Source organism: Numida meleagris, chromosome 2 (genome assembly GCF_002078875.1).
Source record: "Numida meleagris isolate 19003 breed g44 Domestic line chromosome 2, NumMel1.0, whole genome shotgun sequence".
In the NCBI taxonomy this organism is placed as follows: Eukaryota; Metazoa; Chordata; class Aves; order Galliformes; family Numididae; genus Numida; species Numida meleagris.
Genome location: NC_034410.1, coordinates 27533032 through 27558211, shown reverse-complemented (window position 1 = coordinate 27558211; position 25180 = coordinate 27533032). Strand labels below are relative to the sequence as shown.

Here is a 25180-nt window from a genome sequence, read left to right as displayed (position 1 = left end):
GAATCACATGAAAGCTTTTTAACAACTGAAATGATAGCTGTTGTCTTCAAAGTTGGAGAGAAGACAATTCTTGAGCTTTGCAAAGCATTCACAGGGCACACAGCAGGCTGAATACGAAGCTTTCATTCTGATTTTCCAGCTTTTACATGGTTAGAATTAACTCCATATGATACACATTGTTGTATTTGTGATTAAAGTTTCCAAGGAATGGAATCCCGATAACAAGAAAACTGTGTATTTTCTGTACACAGAGTGAATGGCAGCCATGTTGCCCTGTGGAGCTTTGGAGAAGCTCCTGCTGCCTGCAGGCTGTCATTGGCCTCATTCACACTTCCAGCAGCAGCTGGCAGCTATTCCCCTCCCACTGCCTTTCAGACAGATGTTCCCATTTCCTTCTGTCTCCTGCTGGGATTCCTGTCCTCCTGTCTTGCAGAAGTGCATGTTCAGTCCCCACACAAGCAGTTCTTCACTTCTGCTTGAGGCCTTTACTCTGACCCAACTTGGCAAGGTGATGAATGAAACTGAGAGCCTGTGTCATTCCAAAACATTGTGCATACATGTGTTGTGGACCCTGACTTGGATCATCTTGCAGGAATAAAATGCTGCTTGGGCATTTCCCAGGGAAACATCATATTTGTGCTGCACCTTGCACTGTGGTGTAATGATTTCTATACGACAAGCCAGTGCTAAACTTGCACCAAGCACAACTGGAGTCTATTTTCAGTTTATTTTGGGAGCTCTAGAATTCCCCTGGTGCCCAATTCAAGCCAAGCAGGGTAGCTTTACATAATAGTACCATTTGTGGCCATACAGAACAGAGAATTATTTTCATTAAACAAAACGTGACTCTCCTTTTGAAACATTTCATTTGAACATTTACAGAACTAAAAATATCAGTATTTTATTTCAGTAAAATAAAGTGAAATTCAATTGTCAAAGGTACAGTATGAATATTAGCTTCATTGGGATTTGCTATCTGCTGAAGCATTGAGGATATTTCCTTTCATAGCAAAGGAAATTTCTAATTAATTTTTTTCAGGTTGTTTGGATGGGGCAAAAGCAAGTAGTTTGCACAGTCTTAAAATAAATGTAACATTTAAATATAAGTAAAATCATCACAGAGGGATTTTTATATTGTATAGGGTTTTGATTTAGATGATTTGTTTGAAGCTACCTTAGGAAATCAATTTCAACCTTTACTTGATTGTCTAAAATAAGTTACCCTTTTGTCTAGCCATTTTATTTGTATTCATATCTTGTCTTTATTTTTTTTTCCTTTGGATTTAGAGTTCGTTAGAATATGCAGTAAAAGTGTAAATCATACGTTCTTCATTTTAGTGTGACTTACAGATTATCTGATTAGCTATCTGTGAGTGACATCAAGATTGAGGTATTCTGACAAGGATCTGGCATATTTCTTAATGGTGCCAAGGATTGTGCGTCATGATTTTTAGGAGACTGAGTCTTTATTACATGACTTATCTCGAAGCAATGATCTCAGACATCGAAAGCCAGTAAGTCATTTACTCTCTGTCATTTTCTTAATGCACAGTCTGGGATAAGCTGTATTTTACTAAGTGCACACAATATTAGAAAAGAGTTTAAACAGTCAAATCTGTGAGAAATTTCAGAGACTCTATCTGAGCTAATTTTTTTTTTTTTTTTTAGAAAGAAAAGGAACAGGAATGTTAGGGACCTGGGGCTACAGAAAAATGGGAATGGCCTAAGGATCATTGTAAATGCTGAGCAAAAATGGCATGATGGCATATCCTTTATTTGCTATTAATTTTACTTTGAGGGAGATGTTATCTTCTAAATAGTATTCAATAAGTTATGTTTACAGTTCTTTTTTTACAAATTTGCTTACTCATTGGTATTTGAAACATCATAGTTTCTATTAAAGCACGGTACCATAGCTAAAGGAAAAACATTTTCTTATCTTTTTCTCAGCTTATCCCCATAGATGCTAGTTTACCTTTCCTTGAGATAAAACATCTCAATGTATGTCTTAAATCTTTTCATACTATATTGTCTACTGTGTATAGCACTTACTGCATGCCCGGCAGGCTTGAAGACCTCCAGTGCTGCATTTATGTTTTTTTTCATCCCTCCCAGGAGTAGGTTCCTTAGATTAAAATGTCCTAGAACAACCTTTTTACAACAGAGATATTGGAATGTATTGCTCTTGTATTTCTAAAATTAAGTATAAAACAGAAAGACTCTAGCTTAAAAAGGAGGGTCTAATTTTTGGGTTTTTTTTCTTTGCTGTTTCCACTTTTCTTTACTAAATCTACTAATGATCTTTTTCCTCTTTTTTGTTTTTTTTTCTGAAGCAAGTTAATGTTGCTTCAAGTAAAGCTTGATCTCCACAAGCAGCTGACAGATTATTTGCATTGCATTTACTTTCAATATAACTCTACTCCCTTTTGTTTCATCTGTTCCCCATTTTTCTAAGTGAATTTATGGCAAATCATCTTATTGTTTCCTCTTCTTTCCTTAAAGCAAACTCTTTTATTAAATTAATTATTAAATCAGACTTTCAGGACAACCTGAATGTTCAGCTGCAAGTTAGTGATGAATACAAAAACTTGGGAACAAGACAAGGTTCTGCTTACAACTATGATTTCCTGTCTCTGAATGTTCTAGTATTAACTTCTGTTGCTTTTTATTCATCCGTAGAATATTCAATGACATATTTGTACAGTATTTGTTTCAGTCTTTTTTTCTGGAAAGGGAATCATCAGTTTAGATTATCAAAAGAAAGTTAAGATCTCTTGAAACTTAAATACAATCTCATCATTTTCCTAGGTTTTTTAGGTCTTTATAATTGAGATAGCACTGCTGAGAGCTTTTTCTCATACGATATATTAGTTACTCTTTTCTGCATTATGAGGGAGAAAAAGAAGAGAAGGTTGAAAGAAGGCAAGACGATCAGAACTGGTTTTTCTTCTTACTTTTTCTGTGTTGATTTTTTTTTTTTTTTAAAGTCTGATCTGCCTCTATCCTTCCCTCCCCTTAAACTGTCTTTGTCTTCTGTTGTTCCTTTTATCCTTTTGGGTGACTAACTCTTCATCCTTCTTTCTTTCTAATGTCTCTTCTGATTTCTTCTGTCAGATCATCTTTGCTGGAATTACCTTGATCTTAACATGCTCTGGATGGTATCTCTGTAAATCTTGTGAACCGATTAATATATAATTAAATAAATAAATCTGTCCTCTGTGAGCATGCTGTGGTAGAATGGATTAGGAAGGGATATAAATTTGAATGCTGGAACCTGGGAGAGTTCTTAGTTTATTGCTGTTACATAGACTTTTGTGTATGGCAACATTAAGATGATGAATGCCTGTGTCATGTTACTGGTATTTTGTTACATATTAAGCACTCTGTATGTTTTACAGAATTAACTAGGTCAAGTAACCTAATGTTTTTATAATCTCTGTGTTTTCAGGCTGACTGTTCATAAAACATTTCTACAAGCTTACATTGTTTATATCAATCTTACATTAAATTTATCTTTTCTTATAAATATACATTAGATTTCTTTTGGGGTCACATCTTTGTTGTTTGAAACATAGGTGAGAGAAAAGATAGAGCAAATTTATTTTTTCATATCCTTCCTAATTTTTTTGCCCAACCGTACTATTGTAGATTGGAAAAGTAAGTGACTATTGCTCCAAATGTAACTTGATTGTTGACATAGGCATAGGAACAGTGGAAAGACCTAATCAAAGGTGGGGAAATCAGCAGGAATTTGGAAATCAATTTTGTTAAGGAAATACTTGAACTTGTCACTAAAAGATGTTTTAACCATAATGACAGATAAATAACAAGAATTACATTAAAAAAAAAAAGCCTAGCAATTTCATCAGTGTAGTGTTTGTCCATAGTGAATGCTCACTTGTAATGGTCCTTTATATGAAATAAATCAGTGAAGCATATGTTTTAATAGCCATGTTATAATAGACCTGCCATAGGGCTGCTTGATCCTCTGGAAAAGGAAGAAATTAAGTCTCCTGATAAGTAAGCAGAAGTTAGACTCAGAGTATGCTCACATTACAGTCATGTTTGTGATTACATCTCACACAGCAACTAATTTAGTTTAGCTACCTTTGATAGCTCAAGTATAAGGCTACCTTCTTCATTTGAAGTTAAGGCAGGTCTTCAGTTCTTCAAGAGAAGAGTTAAGCCAGTGCTTTTATGAGTCTCGCTCACTAAAATTTATATATATACATATTGTATGCATATATGCATATGAAGGAGAACTTAAAGCAATCAAGACCTTCATTGGTAGACTGTAACCTGTGGTATGAATGTGCCTCAATGGCTAAAGTCTGAAGCAATGTGACTTGTGTCTACTGCATGTGTGTTTTGAAGGATCTTGGACTCCCTTTCTTCCTTCCCTTATAGTAAATATGAATGTGGGTGTACATATAGGTTCATTTTTAGTAAAATACTAATTTGACTATTTGGTATAAGTAGTTCAGTACAGTTTCGTAGTTGGCAATTTTCATTCTCTTATGAACCTGTAGATGGATGTCAGGAATTTCTTTCTTATGAATGCTGCATTGTTCATTAACCTTCTGTTCAGTTTTTCTGCTTTTATTTATATTGTAGCAGTGCATGTTTTATGCTAGTGAATTCTTGCAGAGTCTTGAGTTGTAAGTATGAGGTGCTCATACTATATGAATATTTTGAATTCATAGAGCTTTGTTTTAGCCTTAATTCAGTTAAGTTGTGTGCATTTGTGGCATAAACTATGTTCTTCCCGGCCCATTTAATGTTTGCTGTGTGTTGTTGGGATTTTGTTTTCTTGTTTGTTGTTGCTGTTGATTTATTTTTTTTCCTAGAATGCCATCGTATAGATTTCTTTTCCATATAGTCAGTGATTAAACTTGTTTTGTAATTACTAGTCTTGGCTTCCATTATTTTTACTCAGTGTCTCCATGTTACACCTTTGTTCATTCACTGTGATATATTTAACTATCATTCACTGATGTTTTAGTCTGGATCCGTAGTACCTCTCATTCTTTCCTAAGCCAGTGCTGTTTGAAAATAGAGCTATCGTCCCTTTGACTGTGATTTGCTGAAAGCAATTTTTTTTGCACTACCCCAAAATAAAATATGGTCATTCCTTCAAAAATAAGGTAGCAGGGTCATAGGACTGGAAAGATGAATTTTAAGACAAAAAAAAATCTTATGTGCTGCTAATAAATTTAGAATTAAATATAGTTCTGAGGTACTAGAACAAAGATGTTTGAGTAGTTATGTATTCTTTTTTTCTTTATTTTACTAGTGAAATAGTGAAGTCCATAAAATGATAACAGAGAAAAAAATAAAGCTGAAGAGTGCAAATGGACTTTGACTCCTAAGTTTCTAGAGGGCAACTAACCCAAGTGATTTGTTATTAAGCTGCTGAAATTATAGTTAGATGATTATTGCTTAAAATGGTTTGAGAGCTCTGTAGATTTGCTTGAGGGATCTACTTACCTGAATAAAGACTTTGTCAGGGAAGTGCATGAAAATGTTGTTTAAATAGCCCTGGTAATAGGGTTTTAGACTGCCTTTATTAATGTAAGCTTTATTCTTGCTTGCTGTCTCCTTGGCAAAAAGAAATTGTTTTCTAGTTTGTTCAGTGGGCCAACTTAAACAGTGGATAATGAATATTGGAGAAGATCCGAGGTTTGTATGCTTTGTTCTTCAGTTTGTCCTGCATTGTTAACAGTTTATATGATCCAGTGTTGTAACAAATCTTAGAAGTAAACGTGTGCCTGTAAATTCATGAGAAAGATATTGTCTTATGTAAAAAAAAAAAAAAAAGTGATATGTAGAAGAAAAGACTATATATATTAGTCTGTATGCTTACCAACAGTGGGAGTATATTTCAGAGGAATTCGTAGAATAGGCTTAATAAAAGTTCTAGCAGGACCATTAAATGCTCTTCTCCTCATCTTTGTCACTTCTGTCAATTGCCAGTTTTAATAGCAGATCATAGGGAATTCAGATGGCATGGAAATGTGCTCAGTATTTTGATGCATTAAATACTTAATCATGTTGTGTAAATATACGTTATCAAGATTAAAAAAAAATCTTTAAGGACTGAGTAAATTCTTATCACACCTGCCATTGATACTTCTAGAATAATAATGAAACGTCTCGTAAGCTGCCTTGTATGCTTCTTTACCTATTTCCCCTTATATTTTGCATTTTGCAGGTGGCATCTGTTACTAAGCTTGAAATGTTTCATACATTTGTGTTTCACCTTGAATTTTTTTATGCATGTAGTCTGTAAAAAACCTTTTCTTTGTCATTTGCTGTCACTTGGAATCTAATGTTTTAGTGAAGGAAACACGTATGGGCACTATTGCACAACTTCTAGCTTTATCTTGTCTTTAAAAAATGGACTGCTTTGAACCAAGATTAGCAGATTTAACATCTTATGAAAAAAGGACATATACAAGTGCTTAAATGAATCTAAAACGTTATATTGTTGTGTTGCAAATAAAATAACATAGAACCAAACACGCTTAGAGTGGGATCATGCACCGCTAAGAGTGAGTATTTCGAGTAAAATTTTGAAATAGTAATTAACTTTTTGTGCTTGAAACATATTTTTCAATATTACCAGCTCTATAAAACTGAAATAACTCCTTATAGGATGAGAGCCAAAACCTATACTTCACTAAGTTTGTTTGAACATTTGTTACACTTGCTATTCTTGTAAGACCTTCACTTTGTATTCCTCAGTAATGGTTGAAAAGATCCAGGGAAAGCTGTACTTGTGTTGTTAATTCTTCTGGTTTTATGGCCTAAATATGCATTTGACTTTAAAGCTTCTACTCCTGAGATAAAAAATAACAGAATTGTTAGGCCAGGAGCTGCAGCTCTTGTTTTTTGGAGAACATTTCATTTCAATAGTAAATACATCTTGAAATGGAGAGTGAATGCATCAGAAATCTGAAAGACAAAACTAAACTGAGCTGAATTTTTTTGTTTAAAAATTCATCCCTTATTTTAGCATTTGTATTCAGAGGTTATTTGTTGTATGTTAAGAAGATTGCCTTAGGTGAAAGCCTTTTCATGTTAAAGCTAGAAAACAGTTCTGGTTCCGTTTCTACCGAGCTAAAATATAATCTCAAAAATACACTTTCAGCACGTAGGATATCGAGAATTGCCACTGCATTAACCTTTAAACCTTTCCTTGTACGAGGAAGAGTAAACCAAAAGTGATATTTTGAAAGCAGGAAACATGATTAAAAAAAAGAAGGTTAAAAAAAAAATAGAAAAAAACAAAGCCAGGAGTATAAAACCATTTCAAGAATTGTTTGTGCTGCATGGACAAATGGAAGAACCAGATCTATATTTTAAATTGTATCTTCTAATGAAACGGATGTTAATACAGCCTGATTATAAAGAAATGGAGGAGGGTGGAAGATAAAAATCCAAAAAAAAAAAACAACAAAACCCCAAACAAATCCCAAACTGTGTTACTCATTGTAACACTTAAAGTGCTTCTCCCAAGACCTTTAAAATAAAAGTACATGGTTAGAGGAAGCCAATGGTACCTTAGGTAAAATATGCTACCAGTTTTGACTCTACCTTATGCTGAGTGGGTTAAATGTGTTAGCTTGAAGTATTTCACAGGTTCCTTCTTTTGTACGGTTAGTATTTTTCATATGATGGGAGATATTTTGTGACGTATGTTCTAACTCTGAAGCTTATAACATCTACATATATATTGGTACTGTATAACCAATTTGGCTATTTTATGTTTGGGAAATATGTGTAAATATGCAAAAAAAAAATTGTGTATGAGTATTGAGGAACTCTGTGTTCACATTGAAGGAAGAAACAGAGAGCTACCATTAGGGAAAAAGTCAGGAGTAAGAACAGCATCTCAGTTTGAAATGTATCTTGGGACTATCCAAAGAGCTGTAGAAAAGTTGCTTTGTAATGTTTTCTTTATTTTATTTTTAGCATTTCCACTACAGTCCACAAAGTAAAAATTATAAAATACTAAGTCAGGGCTTGAAGCAGTGATTGAGCACCTGGTAGGAAGGCAGGGCCAACCCAGGGGAACTCAGATGCAAGCAATGCATCTGAGCGACTCAAAGGGGTGAAGACAGGATCCACCCCTTCCCAGGCTTTATTTAAGGGTTGGCAGTGGAGTTGAGGGCGTCTCATCTGCAGATTCCTGCCTACCTGAGGGCCTTACAAGACTTCTGAAGATAAGCAGTTTCTTTCTCTTTATTTCTGTGCCTGCTGCTGTCATGTCTGAGTGGATCCTCACTCGCTGTGCCCTGGGACCTTGCTGCTCTGCTGTCTTGTTGCACTTTGCATCGCATTACAGTGAACCATGAAGAAGTGTCAATAACTACTTCCATTTTAGAATGTTTCAAATTATAAATATTAAATTATAAATATTCCTGCTATGAATATTTATAACTTCTGTCATAGTATATGCTGAATTATGCAAAATAATTAATTTTAACCTTGTGAAGAGTTCTGTACCATTTTTGATTCACTTGAGTTATTATTTTTATAATTACAAAAAATTTACTTTTTGATAGAATTGTTTGTGTTCAAGTACGTGAATGTGTGAGGATATACTCTATACATTTAATCCTTTTCAATAACACTTGAAGCTATAGTTAAACTTCAAGTTACCAGATAATGAATACAAAATCTAGATACTATAGTTTACAGAGAATAATTTTGGATGGAAACAGAAAGAAGTAAACTACTGTGTTTCTAAAATGTTTATTTTAAAAAAATATAAGTTTTTTGAAATGTATAGAGCCATTTCCCTATTTCTGCTTAAAATTAGAAATAATGTGTGGTAGATTTCAAGCTAAGCTGATTTGATTCTTCCCAGCTACATGGTAAGTACTTACAGCTAGTTTGGGATGGAAATATACTGTCAATGACATTTCTTCCTTAATTTAATGTAATAGGGAATCGTTTCATCACTGTTCTTATGAGTTGTCAGGCTGTATCAGATAGCGTGACCAGCTATAAGTAAGCAGGAAATGAGAAAAGAGAAAGAACCACAAAGATACCTGTCAAATGTTTGTATTGGCTTTGGGGCTCAAACAAGATGATAAAATCTCAGGACTGGAGAGGTCTCCAGAGGCATTTAGTCCTTACTGTTCTCAAGGCAGGGTAGTGTTGCGTATTCACTACATGCATAAATACTGCTTTTCAAAGTTGAGTTTTAGAATGACTTGCAGTATTACGGTTTTCTCACATCTTGAATTTAGGATGAGGGAACACTGTCCCCAGGCCCTGAGGGAACTACCAGCCCTCACTATCCCTGACCAAGCCTCCCTTTGTCTCTGAAAGCCCAAGGACTCTCTTTCAAAACCTTAGGAGTTCCCTGCACCTTATTTGTGGTCCAGAACCCCATTTTAGCTACTGAATTAACTCTGCTGATGCCCCAAGGACTACAACAGGGTTCCCCACAGCCCTGCCCTGCCACAGACCTTGAAAAGATTGGCCCACCCATGGACTGATGTCTTGCCCTAGCTTTGTGTGTCCCTTTCACAGAGTGATGCCCAATACTCGGGGCAATGGCTATTCTTCAGCCTGTCCTGATCCTGGCTTGTGTAGATGGACAGGCCCTGGCTGCCAGACCCTGCCCTGCTGTCCCAGGAAAACTGCGCAGTCCTGGCCCCAAGGAGCCTCTAGCCATCACAGCACCCTGGAATACTGAACTTTGCTTTCAGAGCTGCTGTATGAGGATGTCTCAGATTGTTTCAACCTTAATTTTCTTAATATTTGAAGGCAAAAGAATTAAGAAGAAGCAGAATAAGATAGTTATAAAACTGTTTTAAAATACAAAAGAAGGGCAATACTTGGCTTTATTTTTCTCCTCAAAATAATTCTAAGTACTCAGGGCAATTACACGCAGCTCCTTTCAAGTCCTGGAGTATGTTTTTATTCTTTACTTATTTCTTCCTTTCTAAACTTTAACGTACTGGCAGGCAAAATTCAGGCTCCTCCTCTCCCCCAGTTCTCTGTTGTTTGCCATGTGCTTCTGTTTGAACATCTGCTATAGGGAAATGGGATTTGGTAGATATTTTCTGTTAATTTGGACTAAAGATATGCTGGCACGTGCTGTTAGTATTTGTATTTTTTTCATGAAGAAGTCTGATCATCTAAGTATCATTTAGCACTTAGCAAGGAATAAAATTGATAAATCTTCCTTCTAGTGATGTCATTAAGAAATTCGGTGTCTGTACCAATCTTTAGGTGAAGAACAAGAGGCATCACTGAGGCCATGGGGAAGGGTGAGTGACAAAATGCTGTGCTCTTGTGCTTGGCAGAAGCTCTGAATTTAGCAGCTGCTGGAGCAGGAGCTGTCCCTCCCTGCAGCAGTGGTTGCCGTCCATATCTCTCTACTTACCTCTTCATCCACCTCCTATTGCAAAAGTTGTTTGCCACCATATTTATTTAGGCAGCATCATCCAGTTCTGCCTGAGTTTCTAAGAAGCTTTTTTGCTGATTGTTCATTAGAGAATTCAGTAGAAGGGTGATTTGCTGGAGGTTGTTATCATTCAAATTCTCCAGTTTAAGTAAGTCCAACTGCAGTCATTGGTAATGACTAGTGAGGGGAGATCTCCTTTACAGCACTGGACTGTGATTGCCTTCCCAGCCTGGCAGCTGTTATCAAGGTGACAGTAAGTTTCGTGATATCAGATGCAAAAAAAAAAAAAGGCAAAAAACAATGACTAAGAAAATTGCAAATTGAGCATTTTTCCACTTATGAATTTAAACGTTTCCTTTGTAAAATTTGTGTCAGAAGACTTCTTCATAAACCAACATGAAGGTATGACCTACTATGTTAAGAGCTTCAAGCAGCAAGTCTCCAGCCCTACCTATGCTACTAATTTCTGATGGTTCAGTGTCAACCACCAGAACCTCTTAGCAGCACAGACATACTGCAGGATGCAGAATCATACTGCAAAAACCATCTTTTTACTGGAATAACCTTTTCCTGTTGAGAGTGAAAAATGCTGATGCATACAGCTTTGTTAGCAGGCTCAACATTTTTAATATACTAGCATTTGTAGACCAGCAGAGTTTTAGCTTAATCTTAGACATAGCTTGAGCAAAAATATTATATCGTTCTCCGCATAAAAGAATCTATAAAGCAGAAAAAAATGTTCATGTATACATACATGCACGTATGCATATACATACGCAAACACACATTTTTCTTATGTGATTGCATCCACAAAAGGAAGACAAAGTTCATGATAGAACAAGAACCTGTATAAGAATTGCTGTGACAAAAGAGTGTTGGGCATTTTCCCATGCTTCATATTGTCTTAGCTGTCATTCAGGACTTTCAACTTGGGGCCATGCTTTTGAGTCATTGCCAGAAAATCATATATTGAAAGATTATTTTTCCTCTATTGTATTGTAGAGGTATAGAAAATCTCTGAAACTTTGGAGCTTTTATGTATAAATTATGAAATTGATCACTGTAAGACTTTGGATGCTTGCCTGTGATATTTTTCAAATTATATAATCACATCTGGATTCAAGAGAGTATTAATTGTCATCCAGCCATTGTTTTCTAGTGCTTATTTGCCTTTACATGTGGTTTTAAAGCCACTGTTTTATGCTATAAGGTCTTCTTGTAGGTCACTTACTTTTCTGTTCTTACCCAAGAATTTTTCTGGGTGGGTGGTTGAAAGTGTAGAGAAAGTCTGGACAAGCTTTCCTACTGTTTGATGTTTTCCATTTATGGGAAAAAATGGTTCATTGAATTCCAATCTCAACTTAGTGTTTAATCTTCCTCATCTAAATCTGAGTCATTTTAAAAAATGAATCATAATTTTAATGTGGGCTAAATCTTAAATGATTTGCAACTTGGTATGTAAATTAGTCTTCAATTATAAAAGGTGTCTTTGTTAGCACTGAAAGATTCTTAAAAAATCAGATACTTTGACACTTTGAATATCTCCCTGTTAAATATGCAGGTCTGTTATTTCTATTATGTCATGATTTTGATTGTTTTGCCTTTATTCTGAAACAATACCTTAACTCAGGTTATCTATGTACCTATTGTTTTGAAGACTTTGTGTTTTTTTTTTTTTTTTAAATAAAGTGCAGTACCCAGCTACTTTTCTCAAGTGAAGTAGTAGCTTTGTCAGTTGCAGTCTGTCACACTATGTTTAGCCTTTTTGCACTTCCTCAGACATGGGCTGGGAAAACACAGCTCACCTCCTCCCAGGAGAATTCTGACTCCTGAACCACAGTTTCCCTTTTTGTCCTATCTCCTTTGCTAAAAGAACACTGCTTTGTTCTGTCCAAATTACAGGAGATGAGCTGACATATAAGGGTTTAAATCCATATGGAAGAGAGAACTGAATGTCTTCCATATTTTAAGTGAATTTCCAAAGCACTGTGCTAGTGGGTAATAAAAATAATAAAATTGTGAAAATATAAAAGAAAAGGTTTCATGAAATGAATTTTGCATTTTACATTAAATGAAATTCATGGGATTTAAGCACTACAGTGATGGACTATGCACTATATTGAAAAAGAATGAGAGATATCTGAAGAAATTTAAGACCATATTCATATAGAACTTTTAGTATGTGGATGGTACTTCTGAATTTACTGAGAAATGTAAGTTGCTGAGATATGTAGAGCATATATATTTAGAGGTAACAGGCAGAACACAAGTTTCCATTTGAGGTTTGTGTTTACACCACCGGTTTCCAGTGAGTATACAGATGATTTTGATCAGACTAAATTTCTGAAAAGGAACCCCTAGCATTGTTACTATTTTCTGGGGGGAAACTTATGAAAGATATTAAGAAAGCATCATAGTTATTTCTGTGTATAATTTCTGATTTTTTTTTTCCATAGAGCATTTACTTGGCTAATTTTTCTGTCAGTAGAACTGAAAACATTGTACTGGAGTTCATTTTTTTTTTATTGGCACAGAACTTTCCAAGACTCTACTTATTGCACTTGAATATGAACGAAACTTGAAGATTACTGTCATATGTTTAGGTCAACTTACTGAAGATGGAGTGTTTATACTACTAGTTTGACTGTTAGAGTCTGAGTAAGGAGAATTAGTTTTTCTGAGGAAGATTAGGACTGCTAGGAATTGCACATGCAGAAGATTGTCTTTTGATGTTTGACTTAAAATATCGATATGTCGTTTTTTGTAATTTAAAAAAAATCTCAATTCATGTTAGTTTGGATACTATCCCATGAACTGAAATAATGATTGAATGACTGTGAACAAAAGGTTGTGAAAAATGGTTCTGTCTTGGCTGTGCAATGTATAGCATGGTGCTTGCAATAAATACAGCTCATGTCCAGAATGTGGAAATCTCTCAATTTTGCTGGGACAACCAAAACAGAAATTACACCAACAAAACATTTTTTCTTGACAGGTGTTTCAGTCATGAAATACACTGTGCTTTTTGAATGACTACATTAAGGTGATATGCAGGAAAAATTTACGTAGCATAAATGTTTGATTTTAATCACAGCTGCATAGACATAATACTTGTTTGAAGATGACAAAAATGTTATCTGGAAAAATATAAAATTAAAGAATCATGTTCATTATTTTTTTGTTCTTATTTCCCAGTTTTTGTTTTTCTCCTTTCCCTCCAAGATTTGCTGTGGAAATAACTATCCACCCATTATGTACACCTGTTTTCTTTTGTAATGCATCTGCTCGTTCATGATTTACTCCAATGTTACGCCCATTATGCACATTTAACCATCATGCTTTTCAAAGACAGAATTGAGTTGCATCTATTTTTATTGTATTCCAAGATATTTAGAGTGGAATAAGTGGTTACGCGCTAAGTGAATGTGAGTTCAAAGGATTTATGTATTGACTGCTTACTGAAATAACCATTTTGTCCTTTTGCAAGTAGATATTTTTTAACAACAACGAGAACAAAAATTGGAAACATAAAGACCTCCAGGCTTCTGAACTGCTGTGATGTAGCATGATTCTGTTAGCCAGTAACCTAAGTAATTCTGAATGACAGTTGTTAAAATATCTTGGAGGTTTGTAAAAGATGAAATTTCAGTAGCAACGTTTGTTTTCTGTGATGAGTCTGCAGAAAAAGAATATATATATATTTTTTTATATTGTCTGGCTCCTCTATTAGTTTCTCTACTCACTGGCACCTATGCCAGCTGGGGTTTAGTAGCACTGCTGGCAATGAACATGCTTGGTAGATGACTCGTGTTTCAAGGACAAGATAAGGGACTTGAAACTGTCCTTGCAAACAACTACTTGAGAAATATGCTGCTTAACAACAGTTAAGAATTGGAGTAAAGAATGTTTGTTTCTGAGCTTCCTGTGTTTACCTACCATTTTTTACAGTATTTGTTAAAAGGGTACAGTATGTTCTCATTTTCTTTATGCCCACAGCTCTCATATAGCTAGAGAAAATTACTGATGCACACTGAGAAAAGCTATTAGCAGGTTTTTTGTTGTTTCTTTAATTACAGTTCACATTATGTAAATCAGTTTTCTGTATTTTAATTCTCTGTCTTTTCATTCTTCATCTAGATTCCACTAAGAAAATTAAGGATGTCTTAGAAGAGTTCCATGGCAGTGGTGTGTTAGCAAAATATAATCCTGAAGGGGTAACTTGTCTTCTTTCTTTAACGGGCGGGAGTGGTGGGAAAAGTGTTAACAAATGTTGTAAGGATTTAAAATGGAAGTGTTTTTATAAGTCAGTTGTTTGGGGGGTAATTGAGTCTGTTTGGAAATAAAAATATAAATGCTTTTAAAAACTAAAAGTTTATAAACATCGCATTAGACACATCTACTTAATAATCTATATAAACAATTTAATAACTAATACAAAAAAAGTTAAAAATAAACCCCACAACCAAAAAGATTAATGTACTTTCTAATTCTTTTTAAGGGTTAGAGATATTAAGAATATTTTCAAATTTTAGATGACTAAAATCTGCAAAGATATTTTTTCAAACTTTGTTGTTCTTACATTGTTTCTGGTAGTGGGATTCCATTTTGGGCAATTTCTTTTTTTCTGGTATTATGAAACCAAGAATTCAATTGAATGCATGTGTGTATTACCTCTAGGCTATAAATTACAGCCATTTCTTTTTATTACACTGTTACACACTAAAAAAAAAAAAAAAAAAAAAAACCCAAAAAAACCAAAACAGCAGAATGTTTCTTTTTGAAATCCCCAATTGCAATTTTTATTTGTTTAGCACACCCTAAATATGTGATTCAAAATGTAGCTAAATAAAGCCGTTTCATCAGTGTTTTTAAATATGCTTGTGTTATATAGAATTCAAAATAGAAAAATGTACTAACCATTATGAGCATGACTTGAACCTACATTTCAATATGCAATTCAATATTCAATATGTTGTTAAGTAAGGCAGTTATAACCAATTAAATATTGAAATGTTATTTTATACTTTGAACTTACAAAACGTAGTATTGGTCATTTGAATCACTTTCTGAAGAAAATAGTTTGGATTTCGGTAAAGCGGTATGATTTTGTAATTGATCGTCTTAAATCTTCATTATTTATTTAAATAAATTATACATTATAAAATGGTGGGAACATTTTGACCATTTTATTTAGTATTCAATGTGACGTAGGCTGTAGAACCACTTTCAATTGATTCATGTCAGAATGTGGAGATATTTTTTAGAAAAGTTTACCCTATAGATTTTCAAAGTTTTTTTACTTTTAATTTCTATTACTTTCTTTGTGCTGTCAATATATGTGATAAAAAGTTCTTAAATTTATTATTCAATTGTTTTTGAAATCTTCACTTCTTTCATCATATAATGGTTTCAGTTCTATGAAGTGTAACCTTTTTAAGTGTAAAGTATTTGTGTATTTGTATGTTTAAATAACATGTTTTCATGTAGGTAGTTCATTTCATTTAGAGTAAATATTAATAATGCAACAGTATTTAAAGTTATGGGATTAGTCTCTTTTAACAGACATTCCTCCAGTTTTGGAGCATGTGAAGGTTGAGTCATAGTGAAGAGTGATCAGTATGGGCAGAGAGGACAATTGCTCTAACTGAAGCCAGAATTTGTGCAAAGCTGGAATTACTAAACTCACTTTGTCCTGAGCTGATTCTCTGACTTCATACCTTTCCTGGAGTTCTTCATTTTACAGCTGTTTGCTTGAACATCCTACCAATGTACTGACTCATCCAGGGATTATAAAAAAAAAAAATCACAGTACCCAAACCAGTGAGCAGGATGGGAAGATGGAAGGGGAGGAGGGAATACAAGTCAAACAACTTGCTGTGGTTCCACTGACCTCAGCAGTGATCAAACTAGTGACTGCATCTGGACAGTACTGGTCCCAAGCTAAGCCCGATGGCTTTCTCACATTTCTGTTTAGCACTTTGACTTCAGGGAGTGCAACAAAAGGAGAAAAAAGATAGAAAATGGGTATTTTGGATCTAGTAGGATTTATTAGTTCAGCTTTCATGTCATCGGCTGGTGAACTGCAAGAAGAGTGGCTGAAATTTATTCCACAGCTGGGTGAATATAGTCAGACAAAACTGCCTTTGCCCAGGTGTCTCTGTGTTTTTGACATCCATTCAATGTGCTATATGGATAAGCCCTTTACAGGATGACTTGAGAGTTGGTTGTGTCTGGTCAGATGAGAACTCCTTGTGTTGCATGTGTTATTTAAATTAAGCAATTATTATCTGCAAATTAAAAAGAAGAAAAAAAGCAGAAACCCCCCCTACATTATTTTGGTAGGTATGGTATGACAATAAAAATTAATGATCCAGCTGAAATAAGTCAGTGCAGCTTTTCTCTTTCACATACTGTAGATAACTCTTTAAAGTTTTAAACATCCTACTTCTGTTTTGCTCTTGTGTTTAGTAGAGGATACATCATGCTTCCATTTTAGCTCTTTATATTCTAGATCCTTGTCTCACAAGTGTTTTAAATATTTTTCCAATCTTGTCAATATCCTACAAAAAGGTGGTGCCAATTTTATACTAAGAAACATAGGGCATAAAGGTATGGTAGATTTTGAAATGTGGCACATTTATGTACTTTTTAAAAAACTTAAGACTTTTTCTATCTTCTTCCTACTTAAAAGGTTGAGGATTTTATTTCACTTTGTTGCTTCTTTAATGCAGTTTTTTTGTCATGATCTGATTTAACAGGAAACAAATAGCAAAAAGAAATACTATTGATACTTGAAGCTTGTTACCTGAAGTCATCTGGCTTGTTTTTCCATTATCTTATATCTTATTGAATGAATAGCTTTTGGACTTAGTGGAAATGACATATTTGATTACAAGAAGGTCTTCACCTACTGTAAAAAATTTTATTTATGCAGCTTTTGCTCTCTGGTAGCTTTCAATCTAAGGTAGATTACTGAAACTTCTACATATGCTAGTGAACCTCTGCCTTCCTGCCTTTTTCTATGTTGGTGTCAAATATATAATTTATACTGGGTTTTATATCGGAGTTAGGATACACAGGTAGGTTAACAGCACCCTACTGGAAAGCTGTGATTTGTAAACAGTCTTTCCATCATTTTATATTCCTCTAAACTAGTTTCAACCATTACGCTTTCAGGCAAGTGCTGAATAGGCTAGCAGAAATCAGGAAACAGGGCAAAAGACTGTAACCAAATGGGAAATAGATGCGCATCCTTTTTTGATGGTTCTATTGGAGTGGCTCATAATTTCTTGCTTGCAGACCCATTTTGAGTTTTTTAGGTTTAACCAATGCATGTAGGGAGAGGGGAAATGTATACAGATGGCCCTTAGCCAGGCAAGTATGGATTTGAGACAGTTAGATGTGGCGTGTCTGCACTTGGTTCTGGAAAGTGCTCCTGAATGCAACAAATTGGATCTGGATAAAAAGAATAAATATAAATGTTCAGAAAGAACAGGGAAACAAAAATTTCCCAGAAGGTTATTAGAGTGAGTGCATGGCACAAGGCATAGTCTATGGTCTGATCTGACTGGATAGGTGAAGCATCGGGTTTAGCAAAATGATTGCAACATGACAGTAAACATCTGCCCCCTTCAAAATATTTTTGCATTTTTGGAAGTAGTGAAAATGGTTCTAAGAAGAAAGCTTTCTCCAGAGTCTTTCTAATTTTTAGACGTGTTGAAGTTTGTTTGTTTGTTTGTTTGTTTTTAAAGTGACTCTGTGGATGTATCAAAAATATTCCTGGTAGTTTAGTAACTAAAGTTTGTCTCAATCAGTGTAATTTGTGTGGAGAATAGAAGTGTATTTATAATGTCAAGGTAGTGCTGATTAGGAAGTACTGACATCAGTTTGTGAATAAAGTAGGAAATTAGTACAGTGCCTTTATTAAAAGGAATGAATTATTAGAAACTTCTGAGACAGTGCTTGCTAGTGTTTATTATTGCATTCATTTTTGATTAAATGGTTTCAATAACAACCATTCTTGGCAACAAACAATTTTTTTTTCTTTTTCAAAGTACACAGGGCTGAGAGGGACAAACATTGTACTTAATTCCCTATCTTTTTCTTTGATATCTATCATTGCATGGTTAAAAATAAATTGCTTACCCTCTCTAATCAAGACTAGAAAGCTGAGCTGAACCATTTGCTTGACATATGTACTAATGCAAGATAATGATATTCTGTCTTCTGTCTTAAGCCTGTTCATCTACATTACTAACCTTTCAACCAAAATACTTTTTATAATAACAAAGTCTGAGTGTTACTATACTACATTAATGTATGTGTCTTCTTTCTTTTATTGCATGCATTACAGAAACAAGATATACTTAATCAAGTAAGTAATTTTATTTTTTTTATCCTTTTGTTATGCATAGAAGCATTATCTTTTATTTTGTAGACTACCATTGAGATGTCATTTATTAGTAAATACCACCCACGGCTATTGCATCAGTAACTAGAAAACTAATCAAAGCTGAGAGCAAAGTGATTATCAATTTAATATGATGAGATTGACTTTATAGGCCTTGTAAGAGAAAGGGTTAAAGAGCTGATTGCCAGCCCAAGGCTCTACTTCTGGGAAGCTTATATAGTATAAAAGCAGATATAAAAATACAATTTAAAAATGCTAGGAAAGAAGGACTAGTTGAATGAACTTATTTTAATTGACCTAGTTATTCTTCTTTTGTAGCACAGAAGTGTTAAAAGGCCTCTGCTCCTTTTGGGAAAAGGCAGATGGAACATGAGAATAACAGAAAAATCCAGAGACTGGAAGGATGAGTTTTGTAGGAGTCCCTCTCTTGCTGTCTCTTTCTAGTGTCAAAGGCCCACTGAACTTTTGGAAGTGTGTACTGTGCTGTCAGGAGTACTCACTTCCTGTTCAGGGGAGGACTCACTTCAGATAACCAGCATTATTTTTTTAGTAAGTTGAGGAAGTTACTGCAGTGGGTCCTGAAATAGAAGGCAGTCTGGTTAAAACACTGTGTCTAGGACCTGTCATGAGATGATTTTACTGTTTTCACTAATAACACTGTAAAAACAAAACAACAACAAAAAAACCCACGTGAATACTGATTAAAATCAACTGATTAAACCAAATTTGGGAATTATTGACAGAAAATTTGAATGTTATGCTGGAAAAACTTAATGACATTATGGTCTGTAAGTGGACAGAAATTGAATGAGATGAAGTAGTGCAGACCACAGTGCAATATGCTCTGAAGAGCTCAGTGTGAGTGGCTACAAAGTACCACCACTGCATTTTGTCACGAAGAAGAGAAATATTTCACTGGAACATTGCAATGGTGTTTCTGTGGCTATGATAGTCTGAGAACAAGACAAGGTTTGTAGGAATAGGTGGTGTCTTCAGGCCAATTGAAATAATTGTAAAACTAGTTAGATTTTAAAGCAGTTCGAAGTATGTGCTAAATGAAGGCTTTTTGTGCTGTTTCATCCAGCTACATTTTTTGACTGACACGACGTACTAATTTTCTGTAATGGCTCTGCCTTTTTGTGATATATAAGTATTATGGGTATTTCTACTACAAATGAGGAGGCATTAGTATTATCTAAAACGGTACTACAGAGAAGTCATCTTCCTCCTTTTAACCAGTATATGTGCCACAAAATGGGAAAAGGTGAAATCAAAATGAAACTAATTCACAGAAAGGTTAGTGGGATGTGGAGAATTATAAGGAATCTAATATGTAGGAGAAGCCTGTCACTCAAATGCAGTCATCTGAAGACTTACAAAGGATATTTTATCATTCTAGCTACAAAAAAAGTTACTAAATTGTACCACCAGCAGAGAACTCTACCCTTCAGACACTGAGAACTCAGTGTTTTTCTGGCTTTCTGAGCAGAACTTCTAGGGAAAAAGCTTCCAGGATACCTAGAGAATTGGGAAGCCTGCCAGGAAGCAGTGCTGGCAGTCTGGCTGTGAGACGGCTTTTTGTGCAAGGTATTGAGGGCGCTGAGGTGTTAAGAGGTTTCGGATAGATAATTTCTGCTGCAAAACTGTTCAGTGTTGAACATTTTTTATGATATTTAGTAGTCCCTCTCTCTCCTTTCTCATTCTGTGCCTACAAGTCCATCTTTCCCTCCTTGACATCTTTCTTCTCTTTTCATACTTCCCTCTCTGATTTAAGTTCTCATTTTTATTATTTTCTTAAACAAGAATGGAAAAGTATTTTCCTGTATTTTTAATTGTAATAAAATGACTCCCCCCAAAAATCAAGGAAGATACTACATTTTCATTAATTCTGTACCCAAGATTTTCTGTAGTATTTTTATTTTGATAAGAACTTTATGAGTTAAGATCTAATATATACAGCTATTATACACAATAGTTAGCATAAAGTGATCATAGATGGTCAACTGTGCAATATGCCAGTGGTGCAGTCTTGTGAACTGTAACGTAACAATCCTAGTTCTATAAGCTGTATTCCACACTTAGGGGAAAAAAGAAAACAAAAATATTTCTAAGGAAGGAGAAGTGACTCTAATCAGTGTTGACTAGATTTTACGGCATATCCATGTATATGTATCACTGTACTTATGATGGGAAAGCGTACATGTGAATCCTTTAATTGGTGAAAGAGAGGAGAACAATTTCCTTCCCCACTGCATATAACAAGCATTCTGGAATCACTTTACTAATAAAGTATTTTTTAGGTTATGCACATAATTGCTTTCTAAGAGACAGGTAAAACAAGGCTCGTGCTCTTTTCTCTTTTAAAATATGATGATGATGAAAGATGGTTGCAATTTCACATTCTTTTGAGATGGGCCCTCATTTGATGACTAATGAATTCAAATCACTCGTATTGAACATGAAGAGAAGTAGGTTAAAGTTCTAGTACTTGAAGTTCCCGAACAGTGTTGCAGGTTGTTATTGATTTTTTTTTTTTTTTTTTTTGTTCTGGACAGATTTCTTTTTGTTACATTTAAAATTTCATAAATGACAATTTAGGAAAGTTAGGTAGCCTTAGCATTGTCAAGAATTAGTAAATATTTCAGAATTGCTTTTGTCAGGGTCTTTTAGGAATCAATTACATGTTACATAAATGGCCTCTCACTGATGAAGACATCAAGGCCCTGGAGCGTGTTCAGAGATGGACAATGAAGCTGGTGAGGGGTCTGGAGCACAAGTCTTATAAGGAGTGGCTGAGGGAGCAGGGATTGTTCTAGTCTGGAGTAGAGGAGGCTCAGGAATGCCCTTATCACTCTCTACAACTACCTGAAGGGAGGTTGTGGTGAGGTGAGGGTTGATCTCTTCTCCCATGTAAGTAGCAACAGGACTAGTGGGAATGGCCTCAAGTTGCACCAGAGGAGATTCAGGTTGGATGTTAGGAAATACTTCTTCTCTGAGAGAGTGGTCAGGCGCCGGAATGGGCCGCCCAGGGAAGTGGTGGAGTTTCCGTCCTGGGAGGTGTTCAAGAAACGTTTAGATGTTGTACTGAGGGACATGGTCTAGTGGGAAATACTGGTAATGGTGGACAGTTGGATTGGGTTATCTTAGAGGTCTTTTCCAACCTTGGTGATTCTATGATTCTAAATACACATCTTGCATATCTCTGTAATGTTGAATGTGTCTCTGGTCTACTATTATATGTATGAATTAATGTTAGGAGAGAAGTAGCAGAGATATTTGACTATTTGCTAATGTGTATTTGAACTATTTGCCAAAAAAAAAAAAAAAAGAATCCAGAAACACAAATAAAGCTATTTTCTTATAGTAAAATAAAATAATGTGGAAATACTCTATTTCATAACAGTGGGAATTCTGAAGCTGCTGAATTGGTGCTGAGTTGTTGGTAAGGAAGGACTTGCATGGTGCTTGTACAATGCTTATGTTACCTGGTCAGACATGCAGCAGGTCTAGTTTACTCTCCTATAAAGGGTATTATCTAGGAATTACAAAGAAATCTGCCTTAATTCTAAATACATTAACTTAATATGGGTTCACTCAGGCTGAATTAGGAAAGACTGGTTAAAGTGCTTTACCCAGGCTATTTAATTCTGAGTTTTTAATTGTTTCTCATTCTGAGGTACAAAGTGTTCTTCTGTTTTATTTTTCTGATGGTTAAAATTGTTTCGCATTCTGAGGATATCTAGTTAGTGTTTATGAAACTGCACAGGTAAACAAAGTATAGGAAAAACTCTTAATCATGACTTACTGTATGAATTAATCAACAAATGGAAATTTCTTGGATTCCTCTTATGCAATGTTATCATAGCAAGTATTAACCTGTAAGTATATACAATTGAGTAGATAACTGTGCTCTTTTTAAAATTATTATTTCTTTCTGTGCTATACTTTTAAATTCTAGTGAGGATAAGCAAAAGCTTAATTCAACTTGCAGAGCAACATTTTCCTAAAGGCTGTAAATTTACTCTGTGCTGAGTAAGAATTGCTGCCAACTAGAATTAGTTGTTTTAAATATTCTTGAACAATTGTCTGTTTGAAGTGAAGAGTCCAAGTTATTCAGGTTCAGATTGCATTAAATCTCAGCAAACAATTTTTGAGAATTCAGTGTTCTAGTCAAGAAGCCTGACATCTACCCTATTTTTCCTAAATTCTTTAGTAATTATTTTCAGTATGAATTTTTGTGTACATACATACTGAAACACGTGTAATAGTTTGCTAAAGAAAATCTGTTGTTAGTAAGGTTTTATTTTTTCTTAGCTGAGTATAAGACTAGGTTGATGACTTAAGCTCTCTAGGATGATGACTGCAATGCCTCATGAGTACATTCCAGATTTATTTTAATAATTAGCATCAACTTTAGTAACGTGAGAATATGCTACAAATCTTCTCATTTCATTTTAAGATGTTCTTAAAGAGACATGCTTGCAGCTCTCAAATATTGCAGAGTATTTATTTTTGATGGAAGACATAAAGGGAAGATTTTGGCAGTTATGTATGTCCATACTCTTGATTTAATCCAAATATTATTTGTCCAGGTGGAATATTTGGTAAGATCAGGTTATGAGAGCATAACCCCCCCCCAATAAGCTTTCATGTTGATAGATAGCAATTTAGATGCTGCTTTATCTGAGAAATTAGTTCATTTGATTACCAGTACTTATATAATACTATTATGCCAAAAATACGTTAAGTGCTTAGATCAGTAAAATTCAGTTTGAATTTCTGCCATGTGAACATTATCAATATAATTTAAACAACGAAAGATTGTGTGTTCTCTACTTCGTATTTTATAATGTATTAACAATCTTGGGATAGTCTCTGCTTTGCCCCTCCCCCTCCATATTTTTGCAAAAGTCACATTTCAGTATCTCAGAATCAGTGAATTTTCAAAACTTGGTGGTGCTTTACAATTGCTTCTCACAGCTAGTCACGTAATTGTCGTTAATCCACTAGCATCAGTGAAGTTTGCAATTGTTGTCATAGCATTATGTGTGACTCAAGGCCCTGTAACATCATCTCCTTTCTCAACAATTAATTTTTGAGTTATTGGATCCATATAAATGGTTTCAAAATAAATCATAAACAAAATACCCGGAGCTTTTACAGTTAGTAGATTAAACTGATTACAATTTTTGCCCGATTTGGAGATATGGCAATATACTAAAAGGTCATTAAATTAAAATTACATTTGAACATAATTCTATTTCCATATTCTCTGAAATATTCTCTCTCTTTTTTTTTTCCTTTTGTTTTCAGGATGGTGAGAACAGTGGGTTATGTTGAAATATTTTTATTTCTTTTTAGAAATTTCAGGGAACAAAAAGACCAAAAATGTGGTATTTTCAAAGAATTTCTGGGTGGAGAGAATTCCAAATACTACATCATGCCTTGTTCCCATCAATATGATCTCTGTGGTGGTGAGGAATAAAAGTTGTTATTCTAGCTCCCACCCCTTGGCCCATCCACAGTGGCAACGCTTCTGTTGAACTTCCTATTAGTAAGTTGCCTTTTCACAAATTATGAGGGAAAAAGAAAAAAGTGGAATAATATAGCTTCTCTTCCTTGTGCATATCAACTGACAAATCTATTTGTTATTGTACAGTAGCTGCAAAAACATAGGAGACAGGCATCTTCTATTGCATTTTCTTTTCAGGGTAAAATATTGAGTCCAAAGCAGTTATTTTTTCAGATTATATTATTTGCTCTCTTCAAATGTTCCGTAGAGTAGGAGTTCAAATATTCCATGCCGTATTTAAAATATCTGAATTGTATTCTTTATACAGGATGCAAAATCTGATTTACTTGTGTATATCCAATTTTTCACCGAGAAGCAATATTGTGTACATTCTGAATATCAGGATATACTGAGATATGATGTCTGTACAATGGAGAGTTCTGTGTATGTTGGCACAGAACATACACATAAATATATAGATCTTCACAATGCGGACACTTAGAGCTCTGTCTTACATCTCTGTGTTCCACTGATGATTCACCAAGGGCAAATCCTGCTTGACCAACCTAGGGGCCTTCTATGATGGTGTCACTGCATAAATGGTCAAGGAAAGAGCCACTGATGTAATCTATCTGAACTTCAGTAAGGCCTTTGACATGGAAATATATGGATTTGATGAGTGGACTGTTCTGTGAATGAAGAACTGGGTGCAGGATCGAGTCCAGAGAGTGGTGGTCAATGGCTCAATGTCTGGATGGAGATCAGTGATGAGTGGTGTCCTCCAGGGGTTGATGCTGGAGACAATACTCTTTAATATATTCATCAGTGATATTGA

The 25180-nt window shown here is 34.8% G+C and overlaps 1 protein-coding gene across 7 annotated transcripts in view; it reads left to right on the top strand.

Annotated features, from left to right (window-relative positions):
- DGKB (diacylglycerol kinase beta) overlaps window positions 1-25180 on the top strand; it is a 347802-nt gene that overhangs the window by 44804 nt on the left and 277818 nt on the right. For all 7 annotated transcript variants that reach the window (XM_021388186.1, XM_021388187.1, XM_021388184.1 and 4 more), the window contains one exon: window positions 14561-14637. In XM_021388186.1, coding sequence (XP_021243861.1) covers window positions 14561-14637 — 77 coding nt within the window. The remainder of the gene's footprint in view (window positions 1-14560; window positions 14638-25180) is intronic.